This window comes from Oncorhynchus masou, chromosome 9 (genome assembly GCF_036934945.1).
Source record: "Oncorhynchus masou masou isolate Uvic2021 chromosome 9, UVic_Omas_1.1, whole genome shotgun sequence".
In the NCBI taxonomy this organism is placed as follows: Eukaryota; Metazoa; Chordata; class Actinopteri; order Salmoniformes; family Salmonidae; genus Oncorhynchus; species Oncorhynchus masou.
This window is the reverse complement of record NC_088220.1, coordinates 65,618,884-65,638,955: the sequence shown is the minus strand read 5'-3', so window position 1 is coordinate 65,638,955 and position 20,072 is coordinate 65,618,884. Positions and strand designations below refer to the sequence as shown.

Below are 20,072 nucleotides of genomic sequence, written 5' to 3'. Positions count from 1 at the left end.
TGTTTGGGATGCTCTGGATCGACATGTATGACAGCGTGTTCCAGTTTCCGTCAATATCCAGCAAATTTGCACAGCCATTGAAGAGGAGTGAGACAACATTCCACAGGCCATAATCAACAGTCTGATCAACTCTATGTGAAGGAGATGTGTCGCGCTGCATGAGGCAAAAGGTGGCCACACCCATACTGACTGGTTTTCTGATCCACGCCTCTAACTTTTTATAAAGTTCCTGTGACAAACATGCATATCGGTATTCCCAGTCACGTGAAATCCATAGATTAGGGCCTAATGAATTTATTTTAATTGACTGATTTCCTTATTTGAACTTTAAATCAGTAAAATCTTTGAAATTGTTGCATGTTGAGTTTATATAATTTTTCAGTGCATGTTTTGTTGTGCACTAAAAGCCTTTGTTTGTTTATTCTAGGGCCACCGTATATTAAGTCACCGCCAGAGAACATCACTGTCAACATATCCCAGAATGCACGCTTCACCTGTCAAGCAGAGGCGTATCCAGGCAACCTGACCTACACCTGGTTTTGGGAGGAAGATAACGTCTACTTCACTAAGAAGTAAAGTTATAATCGAGATCGTGTGTCTGATTGTCTGTGTGCCTTCCCTTTGGTATTTGAGTCTTTTTCACCCTGTCATCTAAAGGCTTTTGAATCTTGTGTCCTTAAAGTATTTTGTACTGAGTCTTGGCATAATTATTATGTGAGACTTCCAGTCTTGATTCAGTGACTTTGAATTCAGTGACTGTGCTGGCGCCCTGTTCTGCTGTGGTCCGGCAGCAGTAAGAGAGGGCCTAGTAGGGGCTGTCTGGAGCACGCCGGCCGGGTTAGCACGCTCTGATGACAATTCCACATGCCTCTTATACTGTAGTAATGATCTGAAGCGTAGCCAGGAGCTGTCAGACTCGCCCCAAACACCGCTTTAGTTTAGTGATGGAGACGTTTTAGAAAGAACAAGTGACTGGGAGACCAAGTGTCTGTCTGGGAGAATCAACCTATCAGAGAGTCCCTTAGAAAGAGGCCCATCTCAAATAGGTTTCTTAAGGCCTAGAAAAAGGCTGTGCATAATCAACCCTAGGATAAGACACTACTGTCCTAGTTGGGCTGCTTACAATGTTTGGTCTATCCTTGGAGGCAACGGTCTATCACGAAAGGGCATTTTTGGTCTAATCATACGATTTATTTACTCAAAAATATTCATAGTTTAGATTAAAATATTCCCTCTGCTATTTATTTTGCATAATGTCCTCTCAAATATTACTCAAATGAACATGGTGTGAGGTTTGTTTGTTCTTTGTTTGAAACACAGCGGGAATAGAATATCTGCCAGTGTACTCTTCATGAGGGTACTTCATTTAAAGTGGCAGTGCGAGAGAAAACACTAAGGCTGGAGCATCAGGTGATTGTGGAAATTAGGGGATTTATTTGACATTCAACTGCTTCATCTTTTGGAAGCTATTCAGCCTGGTTGGATTTGACCAAATGCTGCCCTCTCATGGCAAGCTTGTGCAATTACATTAATGCAATCCCAAGTGTGCGAGAGTGTCTATGCTATGGCATATTCGATAACTTCTGCTTCCTCTCGGCAGTGACCTGAAAAACCGAGTACGCATCCTCATCGACGGAACCCTCCACATCTTCCGGGTGAAACCAGAGGATGCTGGGAAATACACCTGCAGCCCAAGCAACAGCCTCGGAACTCCACCGTCAGCATCGGCACACCTCTCTGTTCAGTGTGAGTGTTACCATGGCGATGGGGGGAGGGTAAGGGGGAGGGGCAGACAAGGCTGGCTTGCAGTACTGGAACAGGAGGAGAAATAACAGTATCACAACCTGCATAATGGCAGCCAGAACACTGCTTATGTATTGTCATTGGTGATGCAGTACCATACATATCGCCCTGCTGAAACTTTTCCACCCTTGGCTGAATTTCAGAGTCAAAGGTCGGGACGAGGGAATAATTAGATATTCCTACTGCTCATCATCTTGGCAGGTTCTCTCTCATCACCATATTCTTTGAAATTTTTCCCCGTCTATGATTCCAGTCTCTGTAGAGTTGTTTATCTTCCATATTGCTAGACACTGAAAGAGACAGTCTGCTAGTCTCACCCAATAGCATGCTGCTCAGTCTATCCTTCTCCCCTTAGAGAAAGAGTCTTGGTCTCCTCAATGTGCTGGACTGAATTGAAATGGTGACCTTTTAGTTCATCTGGTATGTGGGGGGGAAATGCCACCAGGCCGGATGTCTAAGTGTGTTTACTACTATGCGAATTCCCTCTGGAGTCGCCGGTCATTGATTTCTGTGTTCTTAGAGAGAGAAAGATCTAGATACACTACCAGCTGACCATGACTGTCTTTGTGATTAGCTTCAGAGGGTGACCAGAGCCCCTCGCTGAAACGATAAACCAAATTCAGCAGTCCTTTTTCCTGTTATGTACTATCCAAGTTGATAGCTAAAGACACTTAGTTAGCAGCTAGCTTGGGCCACCATAAAGTCACTTGTAAAATACTATTTCTTACATGGTTTCCATACCGACCAACTTATTACAGGAGAAGTACCTTGCAGATGTAATTGTGATTTAACAGTTTCAGACTTTATGCTCCAGTCTAATTTCACTGAAAATATCTCCCGTCCATCTATACAAAACCTTGTGCTCTGTCCTCTCTGACCTCTAACCTCTGACCCTCAGACCCTGCTCGCGTGCTCAACATGCCCTCCATCATATATGTCCCACGGAAACTGCCAGGGATCATCCGCTGCCCAGCGGACGCCAACCCGCCGGTGATATCAGTGAAGTGGGAGAAAGATGGCTACCCTCTCAGAGTGGAGAAGGTCAGTCTCAGTTGGCCATCTGTGGGGGCCTCTGTCTGTCTGGACTGATGCTGATAACACCTCATTCACCAAAACAGCTGTTCACAAAGTATCCCAGAGTAGAATTGCAGATCTTTCCCTTTTAGAATATAATGAATGCGATTTATATGGACACGAATCCTAGATCAGCACTCCTTTAACGCTCTTTGAATACAGGCCCTGACATGTTTTAGAGAATATTGCATCCCTGTGATGTTGAGTGTACTTCCTCTCTCCTGTCCCAGTACCCTGGATGGAGCCAGGCACCGGATGGGAGTATCCGAGTGGCGGAGGCCACAGAAGACTCCCTCGGCACCTACACCTGTATGCCTTTCAACGCCCTGGGTACTAAGGGCCAGTCTGACCCGGCCATTCTGGTGCTAAAGGTACTGGTACTGGACGAAACATCTGACCAAATGTGATATGTGTAGTCTTCTCTCCCCCCTTTTGGGGAGACTTGTTGTGAGACTTGGTCTGTGACGTTGTGTGTGTGTTGGCCCGGCCCACAGGATCCCCCCTACTTTAACGTGAGGCCTGGAGGGGAGTACCGCCAAGAGGCTGGTAGAGAGCTGGTCATCCCCTGTGCTGCCTCGGGAGACCCTGAGATACCAACCATCACCTGGAGGAAGGTATGACACCACGCTATAGCTGGGACTAGTCTGGGAAGAGAAACATGGAAAACTCAAACTGCTTTTTTGATATAACAACCAGGGAACTGTGTGTGTGCTTGTGTGTGTGCGCATGTGTGTGCATGTGTTCAAGGTGGGGAAGCCCAGCAAGAGTAAGCACAACATCCTTTCCAGCGGCAGCTTACAGTTCCTGTCCCTCAGCAAGGAGGATCATGGGGAATGGGAGTGTGTGGCCACCAATGTTGTCACCAGCATCACTGCCAGCACGCACCTCCTCGTCATTGGTACCGTCCCCTGTGACCTCATAACCCTCTGTCCCCATGCATGTCTGATGATCGTAGTCATCAATACAGTCCCCCTGTATTTTCTCAGCTTAGGGTTCAGAATTTCAATTAATCTGAATTTAAGTAGTTTGACAGCAACCCTGCAGCTTTCTGTTCCCATTCATGCTGACCCTAGTCCCAGCTGTACTGTATGTTTACTGAAGTACTGCTTAGACATTCATGATGACCCTAGTCCCAGCTGTACTGTATGTATACTGAAGTACTGCTTAGACATTCATGATGACCCTAGTCCCAGCTGTACTGTATGTTTACTGAAGTACTGCTTAGACATTCATGATGACCCTAGACCCAGCTGTACTGTATGTATACTGAAGTACTGCTTAAACATTCATGATGACCCTAGTCCCAGCTGGACTATATGTATACTGAAGTACTGCTTAGACATTCATGATGACCCTAGTCCCAGCTGGACTATATGTATACTGAAGTACTGCTTAGACATTCATGATGACCCTAGTCCCAGCTGGACTATATGTATACTGAAGTACTGCTTAGATATTCATGATGACCCTAGTCCCAGCTGGACTATATGTATACTGAAGTACTGCTTAGACATTCATGATGACCCTAGTCCCAGCTGGACTATATGTATACTGAAGTACTGCTTAGATATTCATGATGACCCTAGTCCCAGCTGGACTATATGTATACTGAAGTACTGCTTAGACAAGTGACTTGCTTGTGTGTTTACAGTACATATGAGTAATAAGCATGCCTCAGGACTTCTCACAGTCATACACCCTAGCTGGCACCTTCCCAAGTGTCCCATCACTGGAGTGACAGCTGTCATGTCAGAGGTGCTGAGTGTGGAGACGACAGCTTTGACGTTTGGTCAGGGCAGCAGGTCTCCATTTAATCCCAGTACAAAGGTGCTGGGTCTTGGCCACACAACTGGGGCTAGGGATGATGATGGTCTGGCCAAACCATAGACCTTCACTCACCTTTACCTCACCATTGGTCAACACCTCAAAGTACAGGGCATTAGCCAATCAGATAGGCCATTCGCAGCTATTGTAGACAGTTATATACTGTAAAGGACTGTGAATGGTAATGACAGCACAATGTACATTATTTGACTTAATAGGACACATTTTTGGACAATGATAGTCATTCTGAGTGAGAAAGCGTTTTATACATTGACAAAACAGCTGTTATGGGAATAACACAGTTGACTCATACTGTGGTTATTGAAGAATGGTCATCCTAACCTTCACTGTACAGTACATATAGACCTAACAGATTGCGCTATCACTCTTTAGTGTGGGCCAGAGCAATATACAGTAGAGATAGAGAGGTATACTGTAGATGGCTCTGGTATTAAATATGACGGTCTCTTCTCTCTGACCCTCAGGCACCAGCCCACATGCTCCAGGCAGCATTCGTGTGTTGCCCTCGGTGACCTCGGCCAACGTGTCCTGGGAGCCGGGTTATGACGGAGGCTTTGATCAGACATTCTCAGTGTGGTATGGCCCAGTGTGAGTACTCCCAGCATGCTCTAGTCTACCATCAGATCTTATACTCAGATTGCAGTTGATTCCCCTAATAGAGGTGGAGGGACAGAGACTTTGGGGATTGATCTTCAATAGATATGATTTGTAGGGATCTGATTTGTTATCAACAGGGCTGTTGTGGTGACCGTATTACCGCCACACTGGTGGTCACAAGTCATGAAGCCAGTAAAATTCCACATGAACATTTAGTCACGGTAATTAGGCTTCTCCGAGCTCTGATGCTGCTGCTAGTCGTTACTAGCTTACCAAACTTGATTACTGCCTGGTACTCAGCACTCTATTGTCCGTCTAATCACTCTGACATCAATGCAAATGTAATCAAAAATCTAATCAAACACTTCATGAGAGCCCATGAGCTCCTGTTACCAACATTTCTATAGGCTATGCAATTGCGTGAGAAAACAGAGTGATGGCCTCTATTAAAAAGAGGAGGACCCCATCAGCTTTCTATAGGCCAGGCCTAATATATCTATTTCTCAACCTTCCTAATATTAAGCACATTGCTTATCTTTACAACAGTAGTATAGCCTACCTGGCTGGCATGAAAATAAACCACGGGGAAAAGCGTTGTAATGATCGTCGTTGGCGGAATTAGACCAAGTTGCAGAGTGGGGTGGGTTAATCATACTCTTTAATGATAACCAGAAAACCAAGAAAGAGAGAACCAATGAAACATACAGCCTTGTCGGGCTCAACAGCAACAATACAAGGACAAGATCCCACAACATAGATGGGAAAAAGGATACCTAAGTATGATTCCCAATCAGAGACAACGATAGACAGCTGCCTCTGATTGGGGACCACACTCTGCCAAACACAAAGAAATACAACACATAGAATGCCCACCCAAATCACACCCTGACCAAACCAAATAGAGACATAAAAAGGCTCTCTAAGGTCAGGGCATGACAAATGTCCTCCATTCGCTATTTAAATGCATAGATTACATGTTTCGATACAGGTGCATGATAATGGTCCATTCTAAATCAAAACAAATGTCACATATATTATTTAGTATAACAAGTGTTATACTAAAACAAGTGTCACATATATATTACATTTATTATTTAGGATGCCTGGTCATTCTGTAAGAGTAACTTCCTCACCATTTTAGATAAGCATGCTCCGTTCAAAAAATGCAGAACTAAGAACAGATACAGCCCTTGGTTCACTCCAGACCTGACTGCCCTCGACCAGCACAAAAACATCCTGTGGCGGACTGCAATAGCATCGAACAGTCCCCGCGATATGCAACTGTTCAGGGAAGTCAGGAACCAATACACGCAGTCAGTCAGGAAAGCTAAGGCCAGCTTCTTCAGGCAGAAGTTTGCATCCTGTAGCTCCAACTCCAAAAAGTTCTGGGACACTGTGAAGTCCATGGAGAACAAGAGCACCTCCTCCCAGCTGCCCACTGCACTGAGGCTAGGGAACACGGTCACCACCGACAAATCCATGATTATTGAAAACTTCAACAAGCATTTCTCAACGGCTGGCCATGCCTTCCGCCTGGCTACTCCAACCTCGGCCAACAGCTCCGGCCCCCCCGCAGCTCCTCGCCCAAGCCTCTCCAGGTTCTCCTTTACCCAAATCCAGATAGCAGATGTTCTGAAAGAGCTGCAAAACCTGGACCTGTATAAATCAGCTGGGCTTGACAATCTGGACCCTCTATTTCTGAAACTATCCGCCGCCATTGTCGCAACCCCTATTACCAGCCTGTTCAACCTCTCTTTCATATCGTCTGAGATCCCCAAGGATTGGAAAGCTGCCGCAGTCATCCCCCTCTTCAAAGGGGGAGACACCCTGGACCCAAACTGTTACAGACCTATATCCATTCTGCCTTGCCTATCTAAGGTCTTCGAAAGCCAGGTCAACAAACAGGTCACTGACCATCTCGAATCCCACCGTACCTTCTCCGCTATGCAATCTGGTTTCCGAGCCGGTCACGGGTGCACCTCAGCTACACTCAAGGTACTAAACGACATCATAACCGCCATCGATAAAAGACAGTACTGTGCAGCCGTCTTCATCGACCTTGCCAAGGCTTTCGACTCTGTCAATCACCATATTCTTATCGGCAGACTCAGTAGCCTCGGTTTTTCGGATGACTGCCTTGCCTGGTTCACCAATTACTTTGCAGACAGAGTTCAGTGTGTCAAATCGGAGGGCATGCTGTCCAGTCCTCTGGCAGTCTCTATGGGGGTGCCACAGGGTTCAATTCTCGGGCCGACTCTTTTCTCTGTATATATCAATGATGTTGGTCTTGTTGCGGGCGATTCCCTGATCCACCTCTACGCAGACGACACCATTCTATATACCTTCGGCCCGTCATTGGACACTGTGCTATCTAACCTCCAAACGAGCTTCAATGCCATACAACACTCCTTCCGTGGCCTCCAACTGCTCTTAAACGCTAGTAAAACCAAATGCATGCTTTTCAACCGATCGCTGCCTGCACCCGCATGCCCGACTAGCATCACCACACTGGATGGTTCCGACCTTGAATATGTGGACACCTATAAGTACCTAGGTGTCTGGCTAGACTGCAAACTCTCCTTCCAGACCCATATCAAACATCTCCAATCGAAAATCAGATCAAGAGTCGGCTTTCTATTCCGTAACAAAGCCTCCTTCACTCACGCTGCCAAGCTTACCCTAGTAAAACTGACTATCCTACCGATCCTCGACTTCGGCGATGTCATCTACAAAATTGCTTCCAACACTCTTCTCAGCAAACTGGATGCAGTTTATCACAGTGCCATCCGTTTTGTCACTAAAGCACCTTATACTACCCACCACTGCGACTTGTATGCTCTAGTCGGCTGGCCCTCGCTACATATTCGTCGCAAGACCCACTGGCTCCAGGTCATCTACAAGGCCATGCTAGGTAAAGCTCCGCCTTATCTCAGTTCACTGGTCACGATGGCAACACCCATACGTAGCACGCGCTCCAGCAGGTGTATCTCACTGATCATCCCTAAAGCCAACACCTCATTCGGCCGCCTTTCGTTCCAGTACTCTGCTGCCTGTGACTGGAACGAATTGCAAAAATCGCTGAAGTTGGAGACCTTTATCTCCCTCATCAACTTCAAACATCAGCTATCTGAGCAGCTAACCGATCGCTGCAGCTGTACATAATCTATTGGTAAATAGCCCACCCATTTTCACCTACCTCATCCCCACAGTTTTTATTTATTTACTTTTCTGCTCTTTTGCACACCAATATCTCTACCTGTACATGATCATCTGATCATTTATCACTCCAGTGTTAATCTGCAATATTGTAATTATTCGCCTACCTCCTCATGCCTTTTGCACACATTGTATATAGACTCCCCCTTTTTTTGTCTACTGTGTTATTGACTTGTTAATTGTTTACTCCATGTGTAACTCTGTGTTGTCTGTTCACACTGCTATGCTTTATCTTGGCCAGGTCGCAGTTGTAAATGAGAACTTGTTCTCAACTAGCCTACCTGGTTAAATAAAGGTGAAATAACATAAAAATAGTATATGTAAAGACAAGATGAAATCAAGAATAGTCTGATGGGTGACAATATTAGCATGTCACTTGTACCTTTTTCAGGACCCTATCTTTGAAAGATAATTTGTAAAATCTAAATAACTTCACAGATCTTCATTGTAAAGGGTTTAAACACTGTTTCCCATGCTTGTTCAATGAACCATAAAGAATTAATGAACAGGCACATGTGGAACGGTCGTTAAGACACTAACAGCTTACAGACGGTAGGCAATTAAGGTCACAGTTATGAAAACTTAGGACACTAAAGAGGCCTTTCTATTGACTCTGAAAAACACCAAAAGAAAGATGCCCAGGGTCCCTGCTCATCTGCGTGAACATGCCTTAGGCATGCTGCAAGGAGTCATGAGGACTGCAGATATGGCTAGGGCAAATTGCAATGTCTGTACTGTGAGACGCCTAAGACAGCGCTACAGGGAGACAGAACGGACAGCTGATTGTCCTCGCAGTGGCAGACCATGTGTAACAAACACCTGCACCGAATTGATACATCCGAACTTCACACCTGCGGGACAGGTACAGGATGGCAACAACAACTGCCTGAGTTACACCAGGAATGTACAATCCCTCCATCAGTGCTCAGTCTGTCCTCAATAGGCTGAGAGAGACTGGACTGAGGGCTTGTAGGCCTGTTGTGAGGCAGGTCCTCACCAGACATCACCGGCAACAATGTCGCCTATGGGCACAAACCCACCAAACTGGACCAGACAGGACTGGCAAAAAGTGCTCTTCACTGATGACTCACGGTTTTGTCTCACCAGGGGTGATGGTCGGATTCGCGTTTATCGTCGAAGGAATGAGTGTTACACCGAGGCTTGTACTCTGGAGCGGGATTGATTTGCAGGTGGAGGGTTTGTCATGGTCTGGGGCGGGGTGTCACAGCATCATCGGACTGAGCTTGTTGTCATTGCAGACAATTTCAACGCTGTGCATTACAGGGAAGACATCCTCTTCCCTCATGTGGTACCCTTCCTCCAGGCTCATCCTGACATGACCCTCCAGCATGACAATGCCACCAGTCATACTGCTCGTCCTGTGCGTGATTTCCTGCAAGACAGGAATGTCAGTGTTCTGCCATGGCCAGCGAAGAGCCCAGATCTCAATCCCATTGAGCACATCTAGGACCTGTTGAATCAAGGGTGAGGGCTAGGGCTATTCCTCCCAGAAATGTCCGGGAACTTGCAGGTGACTTGGTGGAAGAGTGTGGTAACATCTCACAGCAAGAACTGGCTAATCTGGTGCAGTGGAGATGCACTGCAGTACTTAATGCAGCTGGTGGCCACACCAGATACTGACTGTTACTTTTGATTTTGACCTCCCCCTTTGTTCAGGGACACATTATTCCATTTCTGGTAGTCAAATATATGCTCATACAAATATTTACACACAAAATAAACGCAGTTGACAGTGAGAGGACGTTTCTTTTTTTGCTGAGTTTAGATTGACATAGGCTAGTGCTTTTGCTGTACGTTAGGCCTACTCATGTTGTTGGCTGACGAAAAGTAAATGTGGACAGTTCATCCAATATCTTCAATATGCTCCTCGGAATTGGATAAGGACGCACGCAGTTGTGTCCCCGTTGTGTCTGTCTTAACAGAAAGACAGACCCAATCGCTGACAGAGAGCAGTGGGAGTGAGAGGCGCTTCGGATTGCGCAGCACACTCAGGGAGAAAGGCACAATGCAGCACTCCAGGCCGCAAAAGGCATGGATTTTTCTAGGGTGCATGACGGCCACAAAGGGGATGCCGCGGTGAAATTCGAGGCATTATCAAGGGCTTGTCAAATTGTGAATGACAGAATACTGGAGTGTGTACAACCTGCGCAAAAAAACAAAGCAGAGCTCATGCCTTTCAAGTTACTTTTTTCAAATCATCATTAGAGTCTCATCATCCAGCGTTACAATGTATTCAAATCATAACATATAGCCCAACATTTGTAGAACAATTAAAGTTACATTAATAACTCTAAATTAAGCATATAGGAGTACCTATTTATTTGTTAACTGCTGAACACAGAATAGCCGCATGTGCTCACTCCCAAATCGTTTGGAGACGATATTTATAATTTATTCAGCTTTGTTCGATTGTATTGTAGACCTGCTGTTTTCAACTCTCTCGAGACAGCAGGAGCGGTAGAGATACTCTGAATGATTGGCTATGTAAAGCCAACTGACATTTACTCCTGAGGTGCTGACCTGTTGCACCCTCGGCAACCACTGTGACTATTATTATTTGACCCCGCCGAACATTTGAACATCTTGGCCATGTTCTGTTATAATCTCCACCCGGCACAGCCAGAAGAAGACTGGCCACCCCTCATAGCCTGGTTCCTCTCTAGGTTTCTTCCTCGGTTCTGGCTTTACAAATACATTTGATTGATTGATTATTCTTCATACTATAAAATAATATAAAATAATGCCACAGAATTATAAGCAAATCTCCCACAGCCATTTGGCATAGCCACATCAGGACCTAACATAACCTGACTAGGACTGGCGGAACCCCGTTCCGCTAGCGGAACCCCTCGCCAACAGCCAATGAAATTGCAGGGCGCCAAATACAAATCAACAGAAATCTCATAAATCAAATTTCTCAAACATACAAGTATTAGGCACCATTTTAAAGATACAATTCTCGTTAATCCAGCCACAGTGTCTGATTTCAAAAATGCTTTACAGCGAATGCTCCACACACGATTATGTTAGGTCACCACCAACCCAGCCATTTTCCAGCCAAAGAGAGGAGTCACAAAATGCACAAATAGAGATAAAATTAATTACTAACCTTTGATGATCTTCATCAGATGACACTCATAGGACTTCATGTTACACAATGCGTGTATGTTTTGTTCTGTAAAGTTCATATTTATATCCAAAAATCTTATTTTACATTGGCGTGTTACGTTCAGTAGTTCCAAAACATGCAGAGAGCCACATGAATTCACAGAAATACTCATAATAAATGTTAATGAAAGTACAACTATTATACATTAATCTTTAGATCCACTTCTCTTTAATGCAACCACTGTGTCAGATTTAAAAAAAACTTTCCGGGAAAAGCATAATCTGAGAACTGCGCTCAGAGCCCAAACCAGCCAGAGAAATATCCGCCATGTTGGATAGTCAAGATTATTCATAAATAGCATTATAAAAATTCACTTACCTTTGATGATCTTCATCAGAATGCACTCCCAGGAATCGCAGTTCCACAATAAATGCTTGTTTTGTTCGATAATGTCCATCATTTATGTCCATTTATGTCCAATAGCTTCTTTTGTTAGGGCATTTGGTAAACTAATCCAAAAGCGCGATCTGGTCCATTCGGATGAAATGTTCAAAAAGTTATATTACAGGTAGAAGAAACTTGTCAAACTAAGTATATAATCAATCTTTAGGATGTTTTTATCATAAAAGTTAAATAATATTCCAACCGGAGAATTCCATTGTCTGTAGAAAAGCAATGGAACGAGAGCTACCTCTCAAGTGAAAGCGCGTGACTGAGAATGAGGCTGTAGGCAGACCCCTTAGTCAAACAGCTCCCATCCGGCCCCCCTTCACACGAGAAGACTGAAACAATGTTTTAAAGACAGTTGACATCCAGTGGAAGCCTTAGGACGTGCAAAATAACCCATATCCCACTGTGAATTCGATAGGGGCTGAGTTCAAAAACTACAAACCACAGATTTCCCACTTCCTGTTTGGATTTTTTTCTCAGGTTTTTTGCCTGCCATATGAGTTCTGTTATAGTCACAGACATCATTCAAACAGTTTTAGAAACTTCAGAGTGTTTTCTATCCAATACTACTAATAATATACAAATATTTGCATCTGGGACTGAGTAGGAGGCAGTTCACTCTGGACACGCTATTCATCCAAAAGTGAAATGCTGCCCCCTATCCCAAGCAAGATAAGGACAACTGAGTATGCTATTCTGTTCTTCTGAAATAAATCATGGATTTATTGTGAAGGTGTAGGCTCAATTACATGGATTTATTAGCCTACATTCCATTTTAAAAAGTATGTGTGGAACCCAGGAGATGCTAAATGTGCTTATGTTAATGATAATCGGTCAATAAATGTGCCCCTATGTTAATTATAATCGGTCAATAAATGTGCCTATGTTAATTATAATTGGTCAATTACCGTGAGACCGACAGTTCTTTGCTTGACAATCACCGACTGACAAAATGTTGTGACCGCTACAGCCCTAGTTATCAATAAGGAATTATTGATAATTTAATTACTTTAATTATTACAACGGTATCCAGGGGGAAACATATAACAGTATCCAGGGGGAAACATATAACAGTATCCAGGGGGAAGCATACAATGGTATCCAGGGGGAAGCATACAACGGTATCTAGGGGGAAGCATACAACCGTATCCAGGGGGAAGCATACAACGATATCCAGGGGGAAGCATATAACGGTATCTAGGGGGAAGCATACAACCGTATCCAGGGGGAAACATATAACAGTATCCAGGGGCAAGCATACAACGGTATCCAGGGGGAAGCATATAACGGTATCTAGGAGGAAGCATACAACCGTATCCAGGGGGAAGCATACAACGGTATCCAGGGGGAAGCATACAACGGTATCCAGGGGGAAGCATACAACGGTATCCAGGGGGAAGCATACAACCGTATCCAGGGGGAAGCATACAACCGTATCCAGGGGGAAGCATACAACCGTATCCAGGGGGAAGCATACAACCGTATCCAGGGGAAGCATAAAACCATATCCAGGGGGACGCATACAACGGTATCCAGGGGGAAGCATAGAATGGTATCCAGGGGGAAGCATACAACCGTATCCAGGGGGAAGCATACAACCGTATCCAGGGGGAAGCATACAACCGTATCCAGGGGGAAGCATACAACCGTATCCAGGGGGAAGCATACAACCGTATCCAGGGGGAAGCATACAACCGTATCCAGGGGGAAGCATACAACCGTATCCAGGGGGAAGCATACAACGGTATCCAGGGGGAAGCATACAACGGTATCCAGGGGGAAGCATAGAATGGTATCCAGGGGGAAGCATAAAATGGTATCCAGGGGGAAGCATAAAATGGTATCCAGGGGGAAGCATACAACTGTATCCAGGGGGAAGCATAAAACCGTATCCAGGGCAAGCATAAAACCGTATCCAGGGGGAAGCATACAACCATATACAGGGGGAAACATAGAATGGTATCCAGGGGGAAGCATATAATGGTATACAGGGAGAAACATACTATCATCAACAGACAGGTACTACAACACCATTTTGACAGCACAATGCTAATGGTTTATTACTCAGTCCTTCAGTAATATCACTCAGTTACTCAGTATTTGTATTTACATTATTTGCATTGTTGAAGAGTTGGGCATACAGTAAATCACAGAAGATGCATAATTCATGTGTTCATTCATTTATTAAAGGCGTAATGGAAAGACATTGCAGCAACATTATATTAGGCAACATCCACGAAGTGCCATAAAATCACCATTATCATTTGATGTACATGTCAGCAGTCATACGGAGCCATACTGTGTTGAATGGTGGCTGCGAGTGAATAATAATCTGATAGAAGTGGTGCTTTTGGCAGTCTAATATTAACAGCCATTCTCATCCATCTCTCCGTCATGGCCTGATGACACCTTAATGGACATTTTTTTGACAGTAACATTAAACCATGTGCTTTGAGGAACATTGCATATACATGGAGACATCTCTTGTGTATTTACATAATGAATTACTTTGTACAGAGAGCTGTTACTACAAATGTACGAGTCAAAGTGATCTAATTACCTTTAGTTTAGATTACAGAGATGGTGACGTGAATGTGAAGAAGACATTAAACAGAGTGAAATATAGCCTAGCAACAGTATTGTATTGCAACACTGTGGCCCATTGCCTGTGTAGTTTGACCTAGGCACACTACATAAGACTGTCTATCTAATGTACACCATATATGCTATCTGAGTGTTACCAGGATGGCTCGTTGACCTTATAGTCGGGGTGCAGGTTAGTTAGTATTGATACCTCTCTCTGTGTTTCTGTCCTCCAAGGTTGAAAAAGGAGAATTTTGGCCCCCATGACTGGCACTCCATGCCGGTGTCGGGGTCTCAGACGTGGTTGGTGGTGCCGGGGCTGGAGCCCAGGACAGAGTATCAGTTCAGCGTCCTGGCACAGAACAAGCTGGGCACAGGCCCTTTCAGCGAGGTCGTGACGGTTAACACAGTAGGTAGGTGGCACCAGCGCCAGAACAACTGCCTACACTGGACTGATACTGTATGCCTATACTTGTATTTTGTATTTATTAAGGACCCCCATTAGTTCGTGCCAAGGCAGCAGCTACTCTTCCTGGGGTCCAGTAACATTAAGGCAGTTATATACAATTTAAAGTATTACATGACATTACATTTCATAACACTTTTCACAACACATTCTGTTCCCACAGGCCACTACTCTGCTCACATATCTACAACACAAAATCCATGTGTATGTGTGGATTTAGATACCTAGAATTTACTATTTGTAAGGCATGATTTTTAGACAAGGCATATATCATAAGCTATAGAGTTCACTTGAAATATAAAATATTTGTATTTAAAGGTTCATACATCAGTGTGTCCATTTCAGACATGTCATGTTGATTCTGTATGCTCACAATATCATTGAAACTACTGCTCTCTAGAGCTATCTTCTAGAATGCAGTTTGTAATTGCTCTCACCATCTTCTGTTTATCTCTGATTGATCACATGTGAATGTATGGGTTTGTTATGGCTGTTTGAATAATATGAATTGCTTAACTTCCTTTCAAAACTGGTCTGTTCTCTTGTCCCCTTAGTGTCACCCCTGAGTACCCCTGAACCACAGGTGCTTCTTACTCCACCACGGTGCCTCACAGCCAATCGCACACAGCACGGCGTCCTGCTCACATGGCTCCCGCCAGCCAATCACTCCTCGCCTGTCGACCGCTACATCATGGAGTTCCGTCTCGGGGAAAGGTGGGAGGTCCTCGACGATCTAATCCCTGCCGCTGAGACTGAGCTGATGGCCAGGGACCTAGTCCAGGTAAAGGACCGTAAATACCGAAATGTATAAACAATGCTGTCTGTTTATAGTGACAACTGCCAATGTGTAATTAGTGTCATGGCTCAGCTGTCTACAAGATAATAATGAACACTTTACAAATGACTTGTAAATCCTATATAAATCATTTAAGGTATACCTTCATGTATACTCAAACTGTTATTGCTATTATTTTGCTAATGGCAGTTGTTTTGGGGGTAATGACACCATTATTTTGAGACAGGGGTTATGCTGAGGGGAATTGGACTGTGGATGTGTTATGTGTGTGGAATGGACAGTGGAGGAGTGTGTTGTCTTGTGTCCCTGGCAGGAGTCCTGGTATGAGTTCAGAGTCATGGCCGTCATGGACGACCTCATCAGTGACAGCAGTAATGTGGTGGGAGTGTCCAGCACAGGTAAGTGTTACACCAAATATATTACACTACAATTCAGAATTAGATTAAGAGTATATTCAAATAATATTCCCAAATAACTACAATGGAATGGAATATTTTTAAATGCTGCTGATATGTCACTCCTTTAAATCCATTTACCTCCATGAGATTGGTGAAGTTCATGATTTGAAGTCCATTTCCACCCCCCCACCCCCCATTTCTGAACCCCTGGGTACCTTTTCCACTTCAGATCCCTTCCCCCCTACGGAGGTGACTGAAGAGGGGTTGGCGAGACCCGTGGTAGCGGGCGTCGTGGCAACCATCTGCTTTCTAGCGGCTGCGGTGCTCTTCAGTACTCTAGCAGCCTGCTTCGTCAACAAACAGCACCGACGAAAACTCAAACGCAAACCAGGTATGCCTCCAATTCATCGAACTGTCTAACTTCTACTGTCCATTCACTGGTCTTGGTTATAATCTCTAAATCTCTGTTTTGTCTCTTCTAAGACCCTCCCCTGTCTGTAACACACTTCAGGAAAAGCATTGACTCACCGTAAGTACTAAAAACAAACCCAGAGAGATTAAAAAACAGGAGCCAACCTTTTGAGCTCATATGCCGATTCACAATGCAGTAGTCACTGGATTGAATTTAGATGCAACAATAAACTCCTCTTTACCTGTCTTAAGAGTTATTGTTATGGCCTCTGTTCACTTCACTCCTGTTCAGTACTAACTGTCAGGGTATCTTTGCTAGGACAAGAGTATGGTTTGGATGTATATTGTGTGTATGTCAAAGGTTTGGAGAGAGGTCTATGTTAAAAGGAATTGGATGTGTTGACTTGCATTATAATGCATGTTCCAGTTGTTTATATCAGAATAGTGAAGTCTAGTCCTCTTGTGACTCCGTGATGGTCCCTCCTGTGTTGTGTGGAGGTTTGGCTTAGTTGACAAATGACCGTGGCCCATGTCATTTGTGTGTCTCCCACCGCAGGCCTCCTCTCACCCCCTTGCCCGGGGTAGAGCCCTGCTGGGACGCGCCAGCCAGGAGCAGCTACATGCCCCCACCAGCCAGCTCCCTGTGAGTGCTTAGCTCCTTGCACCATGCCACAGTGCGTGTTGTGCTGCACTACGCTATGCTGGCTTGGCTGCATGGATAATAAATGAGTTTTATAGATTTGATTTACTTAGTGCTCTGCTGGCCTAACCGCATGCACAGTATACATTATATACATTTACATTTAAGTCATTTAGCAGACGCTCTTATATATGCACAGTATAGGGATTTGTGTTTGCGTTGGCTCAGTTATATGCACTGTACTGTGTATATGCACTCTATAGTTGACAGTGTTGTTTACAATGCTGCTCCTGGTGTGTGGCAAATAGAAAAAAAGGGCTAGTTGGATGTCATCTGCTTTATTTTTATGACATAAAAGCATTTGGCGCAGCATATGTTCCCAACAAGACAAATGGCCCTCAGTTTTTACCCAGGAGCAAGTAAAAAAAGTTATATGAGACGGTTGTCATGGCTGCTTGGTAACGGTTCCTTTTTCATGCTTTCGCTGGGGCTACAGTCATTAGCTTCAATGCTAGCAAAATGCACGGGATACTATCAGGTTGAATACAAATGAAACAGGTGTATTTGCTTTGACATGGTGCCATGGCTTTGGATTTTATCTGTCTAGCATAGTAGTGATGCCTACTGTGATTAACATGCTATTTTACTGTGTACAATTAGGCAGTTTATTGATTAATAACTGCTGTATAAGGGGTTCATTATGAAGACATCATGTTTGAGTGTCTGCTTCTGTGTTGGTTGTGTCTGACAGGCTGTCCTCTGGGAAGATCAGTCCAGAGAGCTCCCCTCCCACCTCGCGGCCCCAATCCCTGTCCTCAGATGGGGCCCACGGCCCGGGCCTGTACGTCAGGAGGCTGCCAAGCCCTCAGAGAGACAAGGACAAAGAGCTCTCCTTCTACAAGAAAACCAAGCGTGCCATAGCCAGCAAGAAGTACAGCGTGTCCAAGCACGAGTCAGAGGTCACCAGCCCCATCGAGCTGATCAGCCGCGGTCCCGATGGTCGTTTCAGCATGGCCAGCCCGCCATCAGCCCACCGCCGCATCCAGGGCTTCCCATTCGCCGAGGAGTCCGACATGTATCCTGAGTTCCGGCAGTCGGACGAGGAGAATGACTTTGACCCCGGGCCCCTGCCCCCGATCATGGCCACGCTCCGACCACAGCTCTCCCCAACATCCTCCAGTCTGGAGTCCACGCAGCCCCCCAACTACAGCCCCCGCCTCCACAGGCCCATGGAAGGTATGAGCTTTGTGGAGGGCAGTGGGCATCATGCTGCAGGGCAGGCCCCAGCCTCCCGCTACAGGGATTTTCCACAGGTCCCTTTCTATGGGTATCTAGGCAGCCGCGGGGAATCGGGTATACCACCACCTTTTTACATGCCTGACATCAGTCCCCGTAGTTCCACTCTATCCTCCCCCCCAGGCACTGTTGATGGGGGGCCCTACGGCTATCCCTCCATCCCAGAGGAGAGGGAAGAGATGGAACTCCATCATCAGTACACTGCCTCTGGCCATTCCCTACCACATACACACAGTACTCCCCCTCGCTCCCCTCGCTCACCTGACAGCTGGCAGCCTCACGAGTTCCCCTTCCTGGGTCTGGAGGGGCCCCAATTCATTTATCCACCTCACCACCCCTTACATCATCACCAGGACCTTCCCGATCCTCCACCGTACCCCCCTCTCCACTCTCTTCCCCCCAGCTGCCTGCACCTCCCCAGCCCTCGGCTCCTGCAGCTGGAGGTCCCAATGGCTCCACAGAGCAGGGACCGACCCCCAGGCCCCCCAGCTAGGCACTTAGCTATGCAACAGGCCCAGAGTCTCGGCCAGCTCAGACATACGTCCCATGGTGTGGGTGTACCAGTGTTGCCTTACCCTGACCCGGCAGCCCGTGAAGGGAGCCCAAGCACAGCCCGTAGCAGCAGCCCCCAGTCCTGGCTCAGCCCGAGGTCAGGGCGTAGGACAGACCCCTCCCTGCCCCCGCTGGTCCTCCAGCCCTCCCGCCTCTCCCCCCTCTCCCAGAGCCCTCTTAGCACCCAGCCAGGTTCTCCAGATATACTAGTCCGCCCCCCGCCCCGCCCCAGCATCCTCCGCACATCCCACTCTCTGGAGATGCCTGAGATCACCCTGCACCCCCAAGCCACTGTCAGTTTCTCCCGAAGGTCCTCCCTGGCCACCTCCCCCACCCAGGGCCAGCAGGGAAGCCGCAGGCCCAGCCCCAGTTACCGTGCCCACATGTCCTATGCCTCCACCGCAGCCAGTTATCCCTCCCAGTCCCCCTCTCCCCCTTTGGAGGGCAGGGATGTGTTCGGGCAGTGGCCGTCCCAGAGAAGGACAGAGGAGGAGATGCTGCCCTCAGAGCCCTCCCAGCTCCAGATATCCGCCTCAGGGTAGGTGACCTACACCGGTCCGGCAGGGACAGCAACGCATTAACTAACGCACATAACAAACTTCTCCAACCTGGGCACTCAATTCTTAATGTATCCCCAGTTTATAGAATATGACGTAATGTTGTACTTTTGGCATACCAATAATGCATATTTAGGCTTTGCATCTGGCACACATCTGATCAGTCATAAACAAGTTATTAATAAAAAAAATGGCAATATACCCATCTGAATCAAGGCAAATTATACAATTCATACTCACTTTTAAAGTGTGTCCTCA

The 20,072-nt window shown here is 45.9% G+C and overlaps 1 protein-coding gene across 4 annotated transcripts in view; it reads left to right on the top strand.

Moving 5' to 3' along the window:
• LOC135546488 (protein turtle homolog B-like) overlaps positions 1-20,072 on the top strand; it is a 73,209-nt gene that overhangs the window by 44,777 nt on the left and 8,360 nt on the right. For 3 of the 4 annotated variants that reach the window (XM_064974954.1, XM_064974956.1, XM_064974957.1), the window contains exons 6-19: positions 428-572; positions 1,601-1,746; positions 2,702-2,844; positions 3,108-3,248; positions 3,372-3,491; positions 3,625-3,775; positions 5,187-5,310; positions 14,936-15,111; positions 15,719-15,945; positions 16,274-16,358; positions 16,588-16,749; positions 16,842-16,887; positions 17,326-17,412; positions 18,161-19,795. In XM_064974954.1, coding sequence (XP_064831026.1) covers positions 428-572; positions 1,601-1,746; positions 2,702-2,844; positions 3,108-3,248; positions 3,372-3,491; positions 3,625-3,775; positions 5,187-5,310; positions 14,936-15,111; positions 15,719-15,945; positions 16,274-16,358; positions 16,588-16,749; positions 16,842-16,887; positions 17,326-17,412; positions 18,161-19,795 — 3,388 coding nt within the window. The remainder of the gene's footprint in view (positions 1-427; positions 573-1,600; positions 1,747-2,701; positions 2,845-3,107; positions 3,249-3,371; positions 3,492-3,624; positions 3,776-5,186; positions 5,311-14,935; positions 15,112-15,718; positions 15,946-16,273; positions 16,359-16,587; positions 16,750-16,841; positions 16,888-17,325; positions 17,413-18,160; positions 19,796-20,072) is intronic. The other variant, XM_064974955.1, reaches the window with a different exon arrangement.